We start from the raw sequence: 18863 nt of genomic DNA, 5'->3' as shown, positions 1-18863 counted from the left end.
TTAAATTAACAATGACAAAGCTAACAAACGAATTCAAATTTCTATTGAACAATTTAGAACAAAAAATGGTTATTAACAAATGATGAACGAACAAATTTTAAAAAGCTGAACGCGCCTATCTCTTCCTTTTAGTATGTTTTCAAACAGTTTTATTACGAAAAATGTTTTTTTTAACTTTATTGAATGTTTTGAATTTTAAAAAGATAATTATTACCTTTTTTAATAAATATCACACAATTTTGTTTATAGAAATATGATATTATTGCAAATAAAAAAACATGAATTATTGTCCAATGTTTAAAAAATAAATTGAATAAAGATAAAATAAGTCAGACAATTGTTAAGCACGTCAAAAAAATTTCTTTCAAGACCTTCAGAGACATGAAATTAAACTATCTACAGTGATATCCAGAATACTCTGAAATAGGAAGACGACTTTTAGAATCAAGATATAACTTTTAAAAGTCCAATGAGCATGAGACACACGCAGCAATTGTGCAGTGCAAACAGATCCATTTCACTAAATTAGCAATGTAGTGTCTAGGAAAAGTAATTGCTTTGTAACAACACCAAATACACTTAGTATAGCACATGTTGTATTGAAGAAAAAGCAAAATAGTGAAAATTCCCTTTTAAGGCGTTTGTACAATGAGGATTCAGGCAATTAGGTGTCCCGGCTTTTAGCCTAATGTGAGGAGCATGTACTATAGTTAGAAAAGTAAAAAAATTGAACAGCCTCAGACCAATTCTTTTTGAGTTATCGCAAAAAAACGTCAGGGGTGTCAAAGTGACCCTCTCTCAGTTGGAATAGGGTTAACTGTTCATACTGTTTGGGAACTAATGGGAACAAGTTGGAAACTATTGGGAAGAAATATTTTCAGTGATTTATGCTTTTCTGTACATTATGAAATTATGTACCAAATTGTAGAATATTCTGAAATAATGGATTGTTCAAGACACGTCCAAGATTCGAATTTGTGAATTGTGATATGTGGGAGAATCGAAAACCTTAAATTGTTTCTAAAATGGTATGGGTTTTTAAAAATAAATGACCGCTCACAGTTTTAAATTAGAAAAGAAGTAAATAGTGTTAATAATATGCAGTTGGAAAAATTTGCACTCAAATTGTGGAATTTGCGATTTTTCCATTTTGCTGAAAGCCCTATATTTATCCAACTAAGTAGCATATTTGTTATATCTAAATCAAACTTTCAGAGCTTTATGTTTATTTCAAAAAAAGTTTATTTAAAACAATATTTATTTGCATTAAAATCGAACCATTTACTTCCTCCCCCAACACCCCCAGCATCCTCCTTGGGGAGGAGGAGGAGGAGGGGGAGGAGGTCCTCCTCCCCAGCCTCCCCCTCCTCCCCAGCCACCCAAACCTCCCCAGCCTCCCAAACCTCCAAAGGCCAAACCCCCCAGAAATAAAAAGTAATCGTCTCCAAGGGCTGAATATCCAGGTAAATATCCAGGTAGCATTATGTCTCCATAACTATTCATTGCCTGAAATTAGAAAAATTCGTGTTGTTAACTTTTATTGACCTCACATTTAGAATTGGTCATGTCGATTCACAACGGTACCCTTAAAAACCCTTTTTCTAGTTTTAAAAATGGTTAGTTCTGATAAGATCAGAGCTAGCTGGGAACTTTAGAACCTTTAATCCAAACTATTTAATCCGAATATCCACTGTGGAAACTTTTAATTTTAGTACTAAATCTACTCTTTTTCTCTTTTTTTGGATATCCGTACATTATTTTCTCCAATGAGAGTGCAAGAATATATTTCGTAAATTGTATAGCCCAATGACAGCCTTGAAAACAAATTCTATCTCATGAGAGAAATCCACAATTTCTAATAAAAAAAAAGAATTTGTTGTCTGCCATTTTGTAAATTAATCGGTGAAGAAAAATATTCAATAACACGTTTGAGATTCTTTTTTAACCAATTTCAACTAATGTATTAATAAATAAATGGGTGAGAAATTAAGTGAAGGCCCTTCCAGTCAAGAAAACGAACTAATCAGGCATTCTTGGAATCCATTTTGTTGATCTAATTACTTAACTTCAAAATAATAATAAAATAATCTCGAGATTAGCAAAAAGAGAGGATCAAGCATTAATCCTGATATCCCCCATTCTAAAGTTCCCAGCTCAGGATATTTTTCCCGAGCAATTTGCCTTTTTTTCTGCTTAATTCTTTATACGCAAATTGAATTTTTTAAAATCCCTTGCAATTTTTACAAAAATTATTCTAAATTAAAATGTTCAATCTATGTTTGAGTACCTGTGTATCTGCTGTCTGAATAAGAAATTTTTTTGCTGAAACCATTTGAAGAAAGCAGATGCATAAATTTAACTGCTTCAACATGTTCTGAAATTGTCTTACAGTGAATCCCAACTTAAAGGGTCAAGGAAAGAAATTGTGTGAAATGTCGTCTTGAATTAAGTTTGCTGAACGTAATGTAAACAAAAGGGTTATCTTGTATTTTCGAAGTAATGTGGAGTAAAATAGATATAAATATAAAATCCGAAACGACCGTTTTTATTTCTTAGCTGAACAATCAAATTCGCTGGTCCATAGCTCGTTAATTACCATCGTCTAACAAAAATTTTGATGGTTCACTTCTCTTATATCACTCGCAAAATACAAGTTCTAGGTTTTAGTTAGATTAAATTACAATTTTTGTAATTTCTTATTTAATGTGCCGTCTGGAAAAAGACAACCCACCAAGACTTTCTATCTATTTAAGCTTATGCTAACCTGCAATAAAATCATTTTTCAGAGAGAGGAAGTATGGGGGGGGGGGTCCAGAAGAAAAAGAAGAGGATTGATACTACAGTTTTAGACTAACTTTCAGTATCTTTATCATATTAATCTTAATATTGAATATTTTTTTGTATAATTTTGAATAAGCTTTTATCAATTACCAATTTTTTATTCTTCTTTTTGAAAAGCATCAATTTTTGAATTTTTTTGCTTGTTTGAATGTTTTAAGGAATTTTTAACAACTATAAAAGAAAAATATCTAGAAATAATTTCTTATTCTGCTGAGTATAGTAATCTTAGAAATCAGCCTACCGCTTACCGGGGGTTTGGGCATTAAATTTAAAACCTTAAAAATATTGCAATAAGAAAAAAATCGTCCATACAATTTTGATGGTACGATTAAACATCAGAGAAACTGCTAAATAAGCCGATAAGCGCCAAAAAAAATTTAAAAAGTTACATGTTATATTTTAACATTTCTATGAATGATTTTCAAATCTGAATTCGGCATAAAATTTCCAAAAAATTGAGGTAAAGCATGAAATTATTCATAATTATTATGCCAGTGTTGTAATTTCTCCGGTCAGAATATGGACGATTTTTTATTATTTTTTATCATTTTTATTTTTTTTATCATTTTTTATTTTTTTTATTATTTTTTATTATTTTTATTATTTTTTATTATTTTTTTAATCATTTTTTATTATTTTGTATTGCAATATCGTGGGTGGTTGGCTCAGTTCCAATATTGATGATGCATATTGTGTAGGTTAAAATTCTGAAAAATCCTCTCAGCCTGTTTACACTAATGAAGCATGGAATAAATGTTCTAAACAATTATAGGATATAAAAAGATCTGCATATTATATAAGACAGAAATTGCAGTAAAATTATTGGCTTAATTTTCTGAAAAAGAATTTTAGATTACTTATTAGATATCTTAATAATGTTTCACAGACTCTTCCAAACTTGTATATAATTTCATAGAGAAGTTTTTACCCTAGCCCTGTGGGCACCCCGGACTTACCAGAGTTAGAGCATTCGGTTTCTTCTATTCGAAATCATACGCGTTTTGTTTTATATTTTAACAATATTTCAACTTAATGATTTGTTTGTTTTATACTTTTTATTCAAAACATATATGCCGGCAAAAAAGTATTTGAGAAAGAAGGCTGAAAAAATATGTTTAATAGGAGAAATTATGATCGAAAGTCATAGCTTTCTGGAATATTGACAGAACCATTAAATCCACGTGTGGGGTACTAGAAAACCAGGATAGGCTGGGGGGGGGGGGGTCAATTTGACACCCCCTCTAAATTCCATGTCCAAATATGACAAATGATACATCATTGGAAAAGCTCTAATGCTCTACTTTTAGAATCTGCAAAAAAAGCAATTTGCAAAAATTGATTTTAAAAAAATCCTTTGTATTATAAAAATGTTTTAAAAGCTTTTGACCATGCCATTTTAAATATACAAAAAAGCTGCACAATTTTAAATAATCTGTTGTGTAATTAAGAAAAACTAAATATATGCAAATTTCTTTCGACGTATGCAAATAACTTGCAAAATTTCTTTGCAAAACTTAAGCAATCTGCTTCCTAATGTAATAGGCTTTTCTAAAAAGCTAAAAAATATTAAATTTGACAACTGAAAGTGGGTCAAACAAAGATATTTAGATTGGTATAGGAAAAGTAGTCATTCAGGCAGTCCGCAGTGCAGCCTGACGCAGCCTGAGAACTCAGGCAGTATGTATAAAAGCCCGGTAACTTAAGAACGCTAAAAAAATATATGTATAAGGTAGAACGAAGGACAGTCAAACGGCGCGGGTCAAAATCAGAAATGCTTAATAACGTTTTTATTAATTAAGCTACGAGGCTAAAATTTATAAAATTGAAAAGCCCATTAAACTTTTTTTTGAAGGCATTGAAAAGTTAGACCAGGGACATGTATTACACTCTCCTATCTCAACTCTAAGGACAAAATCACCTATATTTGACAAAAAAATATCCCAACCGGGATAGAGTTAAGCTGTACAATGTTTTAAGCCAGAAATATCTTTCAAACTTTATCAACATTATTATTCAATTTTCTTACATGAAAAATAAATTGTCGTGTTTTTTCTTTTTTCTTGAATTGTGTGTATTTATAACCCATAATTAATAACAGCAAAATATACCGGGGATGTCGATTTTTTTCATGGATTTTGAGAAATCCAAGGAGATATTGAATAGAAGAAGGAGGTGATAGGGTTTCCGTATACTTTGCTGTGACGTTTTTAGACTGCTGGAGAACTAGTTTTTGCGTAACAACAATAATAAAGATTGTAAACAATAGCACAAATGATAAACAGACATCTGGCATCTCTGGCGTATTTATGAAGGGGGGGGGGGCAGGATAACCTTGAATTTGATTGAAAATGTCGCTGTAATAAGGTCCTTTTCGTATAAAACTAAAATCCTTAACTTTTTCAATCTTTTTTAACAAGATAATACTACTTTTACAGTTTACTAACTCATGTTTGTTTACATTAGATCGGCTGCCTTTGTTATTGTTGTTACGCAAAAACTAGTTCTTCAGCAGTCCAAAAACGTCACAGCAAATTATACGGAAACCCTATCGCCCCCTTCTTCTATTCAATATATCCTTGGAGAAATCGAACTAAAGTCAAATTTCTTAAAGGACCATTCACACCCCTTCTTTTGGTCAAGGTTTAACAAAATAAAATTTGGGCGGAACTGTTCACACGCACTGTTTTGACGTTTATGTGACACGAACAAACAAACCAAAAAACGAAAGTCTGGATATAAATATATAAAATGTTCAATATTATAATCATTTAAATTTTCAACTTAAAACTTACCTAGTGCTTTATCAAGATTCAAAATAAAATACAAATAATAAGATGATTATATTATCATAAACTAGAATTAGAAATTTGAGACAACATAAATAATATTAAAATTCTTTTAAATATCACACTAGAAATCTTGTTTTACTGTGTTCATTAATATTCATTGATAAAGCTAATATAGGTTCTACTAAGTAAGTAAGAGTAAGTAAGCAACAAATTATGTATTTTTAAATATAACAAAAACATTAACAATCAAGTGTTCCAGAAGAAATATATTTAATCAATTTTGAGGTAATTTATCACACCTAATATTTACCGTTATAGAGCAATAAAGTTACTATATACTTTCATTTTAATCTCAAACAAATAAGAAAAAGTAAAAATCCCGGCAAAAACTTTTTCGCACTTAATAATACCCATTATTGCAATGACATAATAAATATAAAAACCTTCAAAAATAGAAGTTGTAGAAATATTTTATCTCAATTCTAAATAAAAGGAAAGAAAAAGGAAAGTTACATATTTATAGATTTGTTTACATTATATTTAATAAAATATGGTTATAAGGGTTGTGAAAAAGATTGGGAGTGACCGGCAATGTAACATTTTTGAACTGAGAATGCAGTATTACGGAGAAAAAAACATTTATAGGATTCATTTGATACCACGGGGTACAATATTTGAATAAGAGCGTTAAGTTGTATGTAATATTTCACCAGTTGTTTCACCCAGCAGAAGAAACATTTTCATTTTAATAGCCTGGACAAAACATGTAAAAAATGTTTCATAGACAGATTTGTTGTTTAGGAACATATTGCTTAAAAGTAATTATCGATAAAAGCCATAGTAGAACGGTAGAATCGATTATTTCATTATCATCATTATCTTTGCTTTTTCTGTATTTTTTTTTTCAGAGCTACCTTTAAAATGTCGTCTTCACAATCTAAATTAAGAAAACCTTCAATAAGCTACCCTAGCTGCAAGAATTTGCAAAAATGAATTTTGAAAACTTATTTTCAATGATACAAGTTCATTATTCTTCGCAACCTGTTCCTATACATGACATTGGTATCAAATGAATTAAAAAAATATTCTCCATAATACTGCAGTCTCAGTTCAAATGTGTTACATAGCCAGTCTCTCCCTTTAATCATCTTTTTAAGCATCTTTTCTAATCTATTAGATACCATTGTTGTTGTCATGGCAAAAAAACGTTCTTTTCAAAAGAAAATTAAAATTGGCCCAAAATGAGGTTATTTTTTATCGTATTTTCTGTACTATTTAATTTTTTAATTGTGCTAAAAAACTTAATAATGGGGGATCAAAGCTGGAGGGGCGATCCCGTTACCAATTTGCTAAATAGGATAAATTCAGTTTAGAAAATGTCTGAAGGTTTTTTAAATTTAATTTAATGTATATTTCAGCTTATTGCTTCAGAAGCCAGAATGACCCGACCTAATGTTTAAATGTAACCAAATAAATTTTCTTCTCTTACACGAAAACTTGAGGAGCTCCGAAATCAAAATGTTGGACAATAATTGGGATTTTCTACAGTTAAACCCTAAATACGCCATACATTGAAAGAATTTATCAAATGTCGTCTTGACAATTTTTCAATGGGTTTTATACTATTTTACGTAAATCTCAGTATTTGCGAAAATAAATAAATAGCGATGAATATGCATGAACAGTTTTAAAGAGCTTCATATAATCATTTAATTAAAAAGCTAAATATCTGCAACATTCCATTTTCAGAAAGTGAAGAATACGACATTTGAAAAATTCTTTCGATGTATTCGTTATTAAGGGTTTAACTGTAGACAAATATGTAAAACGTGAGCCTGTGTTGAGTTTGCACTGTACGCTATATTCTAGTTTAACGACAATTTGAACTAATTTTAGAGATAAACACACAGAGTTCTCTGCTTACACTTACAATCCCTTTAATATTATAATTGTATTCCCTAGATTCCTAGGAAACATAATTAAAGTCTGTGAAGTAATATAAAATTCCGTCTTGGAAATACAAGTTATAAACTTGGAGACATTTTAACATTTTATTTTTGCACTATAGTTTCAGTAGAAGTAAACATTTCAATCTACTGTTAAAGCACCGATATAAGGATTTATCTCTAATTGGATAATGAGCTAGATAGAAAGATAAACGTTACCGCCATGCAATTTCTATTGGCTCAGATTAGACAACAAACACATGACTGAACTCTGATTGGATCAGGCGCTAATGGATCCGGCACACTATAGAGTGTTATCAATCTTACTCTTACTCTGTTTTTTTAATTGATTTAGTCCTTCCAGGGAAACTCAATGAAATTATAGATTTACAACGATACCCTTTAAAACATTGACGGTGATAATTGATGGAGATATCCTTATTTTTCTATCCGAATGTATCACTGGTTTATTTTATATACCATACAACGGTATATAATAGGAATTAAAAAACGGGGCAGTACGCCAAATAAACAATCTTTTTCTTGTGAGATTATTGTGATACTGAGGGTTAACAGTCTTCTTAAGGTAGAGTAGAGAATTATTTTTATGTGAGTTACATACCCTATGGTACCACTTAAACGTTAAATCAAGAATAATTAATGACATATCTTTGATTTCTTTCCAAAAATTTTATGTTTTTATTTTCAGGTTTGTATGCAACAGAGACCCGGAAGGAAATTGCCATAATTGTCCATTTTCAAGATAAAAAGGACGATATCTGCTTGATTCCTTGTTACTTGTTAGTGCATTCTATTCACTTAGAGTAGTAGTTTTAGTGTTTAGAAATCAGTGTTTTAGGTGTCCCGCTTTCATACAGTCGTCATTGTACATATCAATTTACAATGAAGAATAATAGCTTTAAATTTTGATTTATTACAAGTTTTTAACTGTGTATCTCAAACATAAACATGGAAACAAAGAAAAGCTTTCCTTTAACAGCTTCTATTTGTTCACTTGTAAATTCGTAATTTGAAAATAGCTTTAAAAACCGAATGAGCTTTAACTTTGAATAGTGCATACTATTTTTTAACAAACTGCATACTTTTTTTACACAAACTGCATACTTTTTTTTAGGGGGATACTTCATTAAATACATTACATAAAGTCTTCATCGATAGTAAATATTGATATTCCGTGAATATGAAAGAATTTGAATACAATTAGAAGTGTCTCTATAGCTGTAGAGAGAGAACTAGAAAAAGTTCAAGGTACGTTGAAAGGGTACCGTAGTTAATCAGAGATTTCCCTCTGTAAATGGAAGGTGGCTTGAAATTTTGCAGTACCTTTATTATCAATTGATCAAATCAATTATTATTATGTATCACAACATTGCATTATTTTACCTCAACCAAGAATGTAAGGCAAGGAAAGTCAATTGCGGTCGTGTATACTCTGTGTACATATTGAAACCAGTTCTCTTTGAGCGGAATTTGTAAACAATAATAGATGCATCAGTGTTCGTTTAGTATCCAAGGAGGTTAAAAGCATTAAATTTTGATAATTTTGATAATTCACATAATAATTTCCTATGACCAGAATATTTCCTTGATTTTTTATGTGATTGATGGATCCCATGTCAGGCTTCGACATCCGTCTTGTGTTTACATTAGCGCCCAGATACAGTACAATGCAGTACTAAAGATGTGTACACTTCTGAAATGACTTTCCTTGCCTTACATTCTTGACCTCAACCATCCACCACTTTTCGCTAAAACTCACTATAAACATGAATCGGAGTACTGCAGATCTCGTTGCACTACTATATAATCAATCATAGTGCTGCAGATCACGTTGCATTACTATATAATCAATCAGAGTACTGCAGATCATGTTGCATTACTATATAATCAATCATAGTGCTGCAGATCACGTTGCATTACTATATAATCAATCAGAGTACTGGAGATCACGTTGCATTACTATATAATCAATCAGAGTACTGCAGATCACGTTGCATTACTATATAATCAATCAGAGTACTGCAGATCTCGTTGCACTAATATATAATCAATCAGAGTACTGCAGATCACGTTGCACTACTATATATAATCAATCAGAGTACTGCAGATTATGTTGCACTAATATACAATCAATCAGAGTACTGCAGATCACGTTGCACTATTATACAATCAATCAGAGTATTCCAGATCACAATGCACTACTGCCCGAAAGCTTAGTCTAGTGCAGGTGCCCCTTTTTGGCGGTCATCATTTTGCTGGTTTTTTGTGTGTCCCGGACAAAATTAAATATGTTTAGTTTGGCGTGCGTTCAAGTGACATGAACGACTCATATTTGAGCCGCACCACAGTATATATATGTATCAAAGCGATAAAAATTGATAAAGCCGCCTTTTTCCGGCCTGACTGGTCAAGATTTGTGTATGAACATCTCGCTCGATCGTTAAAATGTAAAAAAAAAGTTTAACCATTTGGAAGGGGGGTAGAAAGTGTGATAGCGACATAACACAATTCATATCAATGAGCAATTTTAGAATAAGAAAAATTTTTTAGTTTTAATTATATGCACATTTTCCAAGGTATTATCATTTATCATGTGGACTTTAGACCCTCCATTATTTAAGTTGCACGCGCATTTCTGATTTTCGTCGAAACCTCTGCAGGGATATCCAAGTTTTTCTGTTTGATGTTGGATTACTTTCAAAGGGGATTTCTCTATTAAACTAAAGTAAGGATTTGTGCTGCAAAAAAGGGAGGAAATTTTCAGATTTAAACACATTTAAAACTACAAAAACGATGAATATTAGTGAGCTGAATCTTATCTAAACTTATGTCCTGGGTCTTTTAAAGCCATTTAAAAAAAGTTTAAGCTTGATAATTTCTCGCAAAAATTTACTTTTTTTGGTTTATTTTAATAAAACTGGGAATTTCAAGTAAAAAGAATGACATTAAAATTTTGTATTATAGAGTTATATTTCTAAGAATGAAAATGAATATTATCACAAATTTACATATTTACAATGCATTGTATACACAAATTGTTTATTTTCAAGAAATCAAACAAATAAAAAAATATTTTTCATTTTTATATAGTTTCGGTTTATTTTATCAAAGATATTTAAGTATATAAAGGATTTTTTAATGTTCCTAGAATCAAACTTTATTAAGCGCTGTAGAAAGCAAAATTTGAATAAGTTATTGATATTTTTTTTTGATTTTTAGTACATCTAAAATAAAGGCTGATAAGAGTGGTGTATTGTATAAAATGTAAAATGTTTAAGAATTAATTCGTCAACTTGTACAAGAACAATGTATTCTTTAATTTATTCAAATGGGGCGATGTAAAAATAATCTTTATTTGGTAATTTCATTTCACAACTTAATTTTACTTGTTCTATCATAATTTAAACTTTATTTTAGATAAGAAAGAAACAGGGATTTTACTAATTTTAAGGAAATGGATAATAAAAATTTTTTTTTGTATTTTTCTTAAATTTGAACATTTCTCTTAAAAAGAAAATAATTTTGAACATTTGATAAAAATTCTAAATTATGTGGAAATTGAAGGTTTTGGAAAAAATAAGTAATGGAACAATAAAAGTGTTTCATTTTTTGCGGTTTCATTTGTATCCAACAATTATATAAAATTTAAATTAATATTTGTATTATAAAGAAGTAGAATTAAATCTATACCATGAGTAATGAATTTACAAAAAAAAATAATATATTAAAAAGTTTTAGCTACAAGTTTATCCTGCACTCTCAGGAAAGCATTTCTATTTCACGGGTTCTTTAGTTAACTAATTCTGGAGGATTTTCTCAGATAGATTCAAGTGTTTTGTTTTCGACGAAACTTTTCTTTTAGCTCTTACTGGATCCACTGTAACTTTTCAACATTTCCCTGAATTATATAAACATAGATTAATAACAATACAGATAGAACACTAGATGTCGTCTTTCCTAGATTTAGGGGTTTTTCGCTCAAAATAACCCTGAGGCAGAAGCCCAAAGTAGTTACGCGCATGCTCTCTTTCAGTCTTGTCATTCAACGCGGCATGGGTTTCTGCCTCTTGGTTATTGTGAACGAAAAATCCCCTAAATGTTGAAAAGACGACATTTAGTGTTATATTTGTGTATGGTTATTAATCTAAGTATATAAAGTTTACTTCAGAAACAGAAATGAAAAGAAAGTTGGACTATACTTTGGAACTTACCAGGGAAGAACGAGACAAAACTGTAAATTTTAAAAATTTTAAAAAGGACCTCAACTCTCGTTATGAACTCTAATATCCAAATCTCTATATAATCTTTAATATTTTAAACTTGAACTATTTAATTGACCAGTGGCCGAATTTAAATAATTTGAGCGGCAGTTTGAATTTAAGCCGCGGTTTATATATGGTTGGTTCCACTTAAAATTGTATCAAATGATTTAAAAAGATTTAAGCCGGCGCTGAATTTAAACAGGGTTTTGGCGGATTTAAAACGCTGCTCAAATTCTTTAAATTCCATCTCAGAATTCATATTTTAAATTAGCAAAGGTCTACAACAACAGGTTGCATAGATATAACGATTACAAACTTAGTATTCAGTTTCTTATTGGTTCCTTAATTTCATTACTTTGTAAAATCACATACGGAAATAAACAGAAAACTCTGAAATACAGTTAAACCCTTAATAACGAATACATCGAAAGAATTCATCAAATGTCGTATTCTTCACTTTCTGATAATGGAATGTTGCAGATATTTAGTTTTTTTAATTAAATGATTATATGGAACTCTTTAAAACTGTTCCCGCATATTCATGGCTATTTATTTATTTTCGCAAATACTGAAATTTACGTAATGTAGTATAAAAACCCATTGAAAAATTGTTAAGACGACATTTGATAAATTTTTCCGATGTATTCGTTATTGGGGGTTTCACTGTAGGAAGACAACTTTTAGAATCAAGTTCTTACTTTCAAAAGTCTATTGAGCATGAGACTCAGCAATATTTACACAACAGATCCGTTTCTCAAAATTAGTGATTAATAAGTGTCTAATAAATGATTAATAAGTGTCTAATTAGTGATTAATAAGTGTCTAATAAATGATTAACAAGTGTCTAATAAATGATTAATAAGTGTCTAATTAGTGATTAATAAGTGTCTAATAAATGATTAATAAGTGGCTAATAAATGATTAATAAATGTCTTAAAAAACTGTTAAATTTGTAACAACATTAAATACATTTATTGTATTTCTATAAAATCGTGTTCCTATTCCAATGTTTTCTGGTTATCTCTGTAGCATTAACAATATTAAAATTCCTTCAGAAGACATCAGATCAAAGAAAATAAAAACTCCCAGGTCGTCTTTACAGTTTCGTTTATTGTGAATCATCTTTATAATGAAAAATATATTTATCTTTTTACCTATACTGAGAGTAGACTAGTTTCCTAACTGCTGGGTTCGTATCAGATATTCCAGCTTTTCCACCTCCATTTAGGGCTCTAGGTCTTACACCTCCATTCAAGGCTCCATTTAGTGATGCACTCTTCCCATCTCCATTTTTTCCACCTCCATTTAAAACTTCCTGGTTGCTATTAGCTCCAACAATGTCTCCCCTGCCCCCTACCATTTCCCTTAAAGAATTACTACTCCCATTTATTGATCCTTTGCTTCCCATTACTCCACTCCCATTCTTTATCTCGGCTTGCTTCTCGGTCTCCATTTTTTTCAAAGGCATAATAGGTGGAGGTGGAGGTATGTTAAAGGACGCATTATCATCAATATGCTCCTCTTCTTTCACCTCCATTTCAACAGTATTATCAGAATTATCATCAACATCAAACCTGACCCCTCCATTCTTAAGTTTGGCTCCAGATTTTATTTCATCCAGAAAACTGACTGGTAAACCTCCATTCTTATGTTCTCCACTCTTTTTTAAAACTCCTTCTAGCCCGGGGCAGCTAGGTTTTATGGGCAAAGTGTTGCCCTTTACTTCCTTAGCTTCTCTAGTTTGTAAATCTGTATTTTCTGTCTGTTTGCTGGTGGTTAAATACTTATTGTATCCCCGGGATTTCAGTTCAGAAAAGGACATTGTAGAACTACTGCTGGTGTTGGACAAGTTGACATTTCCCTCCAGTAATCGTATTCTACTGCTTACAAGGCTTTTCCCTGATACTGTAGGGGTGGACTCCCTTCTTGCAGGTTTAGGAGGAGCTTGCACTGTAGCTTCCACATTTACTTTGCTCTTATTGTTATTAACAAGAGTTTCGGTGGATTCTAGGGTTTCATTTATGTCTTCTTGCTCAATGCTAGCGTTGATATCAATTTTGTTCTTCCCTATTTTTTCTTTCAGCTCACTGACAACGTTTCTCTTTTCGTGCAGGAAAACTTGCGGATTTTCACCGGTTGGGTTTGGTTGGATTTCTTGATTTCCGGCATATTTGGTGGATTTTTCATGATTTAACTGAGCCCTGTCCCCGTAAAGACTGACATTTCCTGATTCAACTCCGCTAGCGAGACATGAGTTCAGAACCAATCCAAAACTTTCCTTTCTCAATCTTTCAGCTGCCAGATCTGTCTCATCCTCGTCGGTTTCGTGAGACAAGAAACTTGATTTTCTGTCACTTCTCTCCAGATAGGATTTTAGATCAGGATTCTCAATCTCTGGTTCAGGTTCAGGTTCAAATGGTCCTGCTCCGGTTTGAGAATGGAGAAAACTTTTCATCGAATTGTGGAGTGCAGATCGGACATTGCTGGTTTTAGAAAATATGGAGCCGTTTGACTTCTGCTTGACTGTTACAGAAGATTCATCAACATAGCTCGGTTCTCTAGTCACGCTTGACTTTTTTGAGTTCTTAGAATAACTAGATTCTTGAAAGGTGCCCGGATAAAGTATACAGCTTGACTCCTGAAAGGTGTTTGGATTAAGAATGCTGCTTGAATCTTGAAAAGTGCTTGCATTAAGTATACTGTTTGAATTAAGTACACTGCTTGACTCTTTAACAGAGCTTGACTTCATTATAGTGGTTGACTCTTTGAAGGTGCTTGATTCCTGAACAGAGCTTGACTCTTTAAAGGAGCTTGATTCTTGAAAGGAGCTTGATTCTTGAAAGGAGCTTGACTCTTGAATCAAGCTGGACTTGAGAACTGAACTTGATGCTTGAACAGAGCTTGACTCTTGAATGGAACTTAACTCATTGGTCGAACTTGACTCACGAATCAAACTTGATTCTTGAGTTGAATTAGACTCCGCAAAGCTTGACTTCTGTTTTGAGCTTAATTTTTGAACAGAGCTAGAGTGATGGAGAGCTGAATTGATACCACTCTTTAACTTTACATCAGAGCTGGTGTTGTTGTTGATGTTGTTGTTGTTGTTGTTATTGTTATTCATAGAATTAGAATTTATGAGTTTTGCAATTCCTACAGAAGATCCTAAATAAAAGTAGTTTTTGACCAAAAAGACCTTTTTTATTCCTTGTATATATTACATATCAAATTGACAAAAACTAACCTGGAACCTTTTCAGGGGTGTAACTTCCATGAAGGAAACTCTTGACCCCTTCCCCTCGTCCCTCTCCTACCCCCTTCTCCACTGCTCTTTTCCCCTGGAGAGCCTTCAGGATTTCAGTCATATCGACCTGAAAACAAATTAATATAAACAGTTTTTAAATTAGATTAAAATGGCAGCGAGAAGGCGTTTGGGAAATTGAATCCATGTAGGCAAAAATCTATTTCAAAGTCTGCGCCCTGTTAAGATTGACTTATGTTTATGCATTTCATGGGAAAGGGCCAATGATGGTAGCCCCCCCCCCCCCGAAAGAGGGAAGATTATGAATTCCTGACAAATCCCCCTGAAATGTCAAAAAAAGGATAAGCCCCCCCCCCGGCCCTGTATACGCCCCCTGATACAATCCCATGTTTTACAGAGTTCTTAAACCCTGTTACATTCACCAAGCCACACCTTACATTTCTATTTATGCCTTCTATAATGTTGATTTAAAGGGACTATTAAGTTTTTATGAATGCTATATATGGAACCCAATTTTGTAAAAAAACAGAGTTCCTCACATAAGTAGGAAACTTTAGTAAGGACTTCATCCTCCCTTTTTTTACATTCATGGTTCCCTGCAGGGGCGCATTTTTTATTAAATAAAAATATGCAACAAACTAAACCAAGAAATTGAAAATGAAATTTATACAAAATCTTTTGCTTGAAATGTATGTTTTTGATATATGGTCGAATTACTGGGTAAAAATAAACGTTTTTTTTGGACTGCTCTTTTATCATTTTTGAGATGGAAGAAAATGTTTAAAGTTTTTGATGGATACCCTGCACAATATTATAACACTCTTGTTCCTGACTATGGATATAGGACTCAACTACTGGAGTTTAATTTAATGCACGTAGGTAGAGTCATTTAGCATTGTATTCAGCACAGATACAGGGTGTCTCAAAAAAAAGTTTGCATTTAATAAATTCAAAAATTTTACTGGCACAAAAATTGGCTTGGGGGATAAAGGCCAAACGAATTACAAAGATTGAAGACTATCTTTGAAATCATGTTGGCCATTCTATTTCGTGGGACACCCTGTATATCAAAGTATACAAGGTTTAAACTTTAGCTGTATACAGGTATCCTTCTTTCTTTTAAGCTTGGCTGGTGGGAATAGAAATCAGGAACTATCCGACCTGTAAATTATTTATAAATGAGGGAGATCACTGATCAGGGCTTATTTTAAACTATTTGGCATTGTTCAATTTTATGCAAATAATCTAACAAAGTAACTTTATAACTTTAAAAATAATTTAAAACTTTAAATATTTAAAATCCTGAAAATTTTACTTCATGTTCTTTTACCTTGTTGTCAGTCTCCCCATTCTTGAGTGCTGCTAACTCCAACAGTTTTAGAACCTAAATATTTGTTTCTTTCAAGAAATTGTTCAATCTATTAAAAAAACTCAAATTATCAAACTATATTTCGATTTTCTGACAGACATCTTTGACATCTTTGAGCGAAAAAATTAATTTATTTGTGTTTTTAATGTTTAATCCCGAAAATTGGGATATTTGGTAGATCTCAGGTACGTTCCCAAAGGTTTTTTTTTTCTCGATCGGCAACTACCAAATTGTGCAATTTTCCAAGCGGCACTTCCCAAGACTGTCCTAGCCACAGTGCCCGCCCCCCCCCTAGTCCATCATAGCCTCAGCACTCAGCCTGCGGCGCCTCGCAGGACCTAACTTAACCTTTGGGAAGTTGCCGCTTGGGAAATTGAACATTTGGGAAGTCACCCTTGGGAAAATGGCTTTGAGAAAATCCTAACAACAATTTATATGTGATCATAAAAAGCCGAACAATCCCTTTGAAAAACATATTAATCTATAAAAATGTTAAAGAAACACTTAAACGTCGTGTACTGTACTGTACTGTACTGTACTGTACTGTACTGTACTGTACTGTACTGTACTGTACTGTACTGTACTGTACTGTAACCCCCACAAGAGCTAACAGAAAGAATTTCATGAATTCTAGGGTGTGTCTCAGTCAGAATACTTTAAACAATTAAACGTAAGAAATGATTCAAAGTTTTTAATGGAATGAATATTGAATATATTTAACATATTCAAAATTCAAAAATAACTATAATAAGGGTTTTATTTAAAAAGGTGAATTAAGTTTTCATATTTAAAATCGCGGCTTTTGATTAGAAATGAAAACCGAAGGAGTTGTCAATTGCTTTCAATCTATTTAAAAAAAAAGTTGAAAATGAATAATTATTCTAGAGTCGTCTTTGCATCATTTATCAATACAATGTTGTTGTCGCTATGAACAAGATTCTGACGATGAACAGATAGACAAGGAATAACCCTCAAATCAAAATCGATAATGCAGAAAACTCTTTATTTCCTAAAAAAAAATGAATGGGGGGGGTCTTAATGTTAATGGTTGACAAATGTAGAGGACTTTCGATTTCAAGCTGTTAATAAAATGGGTACACATATTAACATAGAGGTCAAGAGAAACTGTCAATTAAAAAAGCTTTTCTTAAGCTACTTGTAAACTCGTCATTCGAATTAACTTAAATAAAAAGTCGTTTTTATTGTATCGATATAATCGCCTACCACTTCAGGTTGCACAGTCCAATATCAATCAAGCACAATCTAAAATGTGAATTTGAAACTCGCCAACTCGTGATAAAATTAGAAATAAAAAGATTTTCTTTTTAGTCCATGGACTGAGCACTCACAGTTTAAGAAATCATTTCTATTTAGTTTTAAGATTTACTCTTACAAAATTTAATTTTAAGATTTTTGTCAACCCACAAAACTATGGGCTACATACGGTAAAAGAAAGGGTTTGGGTTTCAAGGGTGTTCATGGTTAGACTTGAACTTGAATGCATATATGCCTTACACGATCCTGCCTGTTAGAAAGTACACTGAAGTTTATTCTTAAAACCCCGGTTATTTTATTAAATTTTTACGCATTTTTGGCGTATAAAGAATTATTTTGTGAGATGAAAATACCTTGTTTAAAGATAAAAAAGTTTAAAAGTCTCATTTTAAGTATGGAAATTATCTTTATAACAGTTGTGAATCGGGTATGTACCTCTTTTCGATAAAAGTTCCTTAAGTTACTTTCGTCTTGTTAACACATCTTAGTTAGCTTGCATCGTCTTATAGTCAACAAGTAAAGTTAAGTTTTATCGCTGAAAATGTAAACGTCATTAAAACCAACACTTTGCTTGTCATTTAATCTTGCATTGAGAACATGATTGGACAAGGTTAAAGAAAATCAAAACAGAAGACATGAAACAGGAGACATGGAAGATAGAAATCAAAACAGAAAACATGAAACAGGAACCATGGAAGATAGAAATCAAAACAGAAAACATGAAACAGGAACCATGGAAGATAGAAATCAAAACAGAAGACATGAAACAGGAGACATGGAAGATAGAAATCAAAACAGAAAACATGAAACAGGAACCATGGAAGATAGAAATCGAAACAGAAAACATGAAACAGGAACCATGGAAGATAGAAATCAAAACAGAAGACATGAAACAGGAGACATGGAAGATAGAAATCAAAACAGAAGATATGAAAAAGGAGACATGGAAGATAGAAATCAAAACAGACGACATGAAATAGAAGATATGGAAGATAGAAATCAAAAAAGAAGACATGAAACTTGATATATGGAAGATAAATCAAAACAGAAGACATGAAACAGGAGCCATGGAAGATAGAAATCAAAACAGAAGACATGGAA

The 18863-nt window shown here is 31.9% G+C and overlaps 1 protein-coding gene and 1 long non-coding RNA gene across 4 annotated transcripts in view; both read right to left on the bottom strand.

Moving 5' to 3' along the window:
* Nucleotides 1-1384: 1384 nt before the first annotated feature.
* LOC111705309 (uncharacterized) lies at nucleotides 1385-5704 on the bottom strand. 2 transcript variants are annotated; one of them, XR_002765982.1, is made up of 3 exons: nucleotides 5634-5704; nucleotides 2288-2374; nucleotides 1385-1506 (listed from the first exon to the last, which is right to left on the bottom strand). It is a non-coding gene; the product is annotated as an uncharacterized LOC111705309 (long non-coding RNA). The 2 variants fall into 2 exon arrangements; XR_002765983.1 differs by lacking the exon at nucleotides 5634-5704 and adding an exon at nucleotides 2765-2783.
* Nucleotides 5705-11077: 5373 nt separating this feature from the next.
* The window catches only part of LOC111705306 (putative uncharacterized protein DDB_G0277255), an 8131-nt gene continuing 345 nt past the window's right edge, over nucleotides 11078-18863 (bottom strand). The window contains exons 2-6 of one of the 2 annotated variants that reach the window (XM_023477807.1): nucleotides 18198-18297; nucleotides 16449-16502; nucleotides 15101-15227; nucleotides 13014-15021; nucleotides 11079-11495 (exon numbers count right to left, since the gene is read on the bottom strand). In XM_023477807.1, the coding sequence (XP_023333575.1) occupies nucleotides 11456-11495; nucleotides 13014-15021; nucleotides 15101-15221 (2169 nt within the window). In that variant the 5' untranslated portion in view covers nucleotides 15222-15227; nucleotides 16449-16502; nucleotides 18198-18297 and the 3' untranslated portion in view covers nucleotides 11079-11455. Of the gene's footprint in view, nucleotides 11496-13013; nucleotides 15022-15100; nucleotides 15228-16448; nucleotides 16503-18197; nucleotides 18298-18863 lie in introns of both variants that reach the window. The other variant, XM_023477806.1, reaches the window with a different exon arrangement.

Source organism: Eurytemora carolleeae, unplaced genomic scaffold (assembly GCF_000591075.1).
Source record: "Eurytemora carolleeae unplaced genomic scaffold, Eaff_2.0 scaffold639, whole genome shotgun sequence".
NCBI lineage: Eukaryota > Metazoa > Arthropoda > Copepoda > Calanoida > Temoridae > Eurytemora > Eurytemora carolleeae.
The sequence above is the reverse complement of the archived record's forward strand: the minus strand, read 5'-3'. Positions and strand labels throughout refer to the sequence as shown.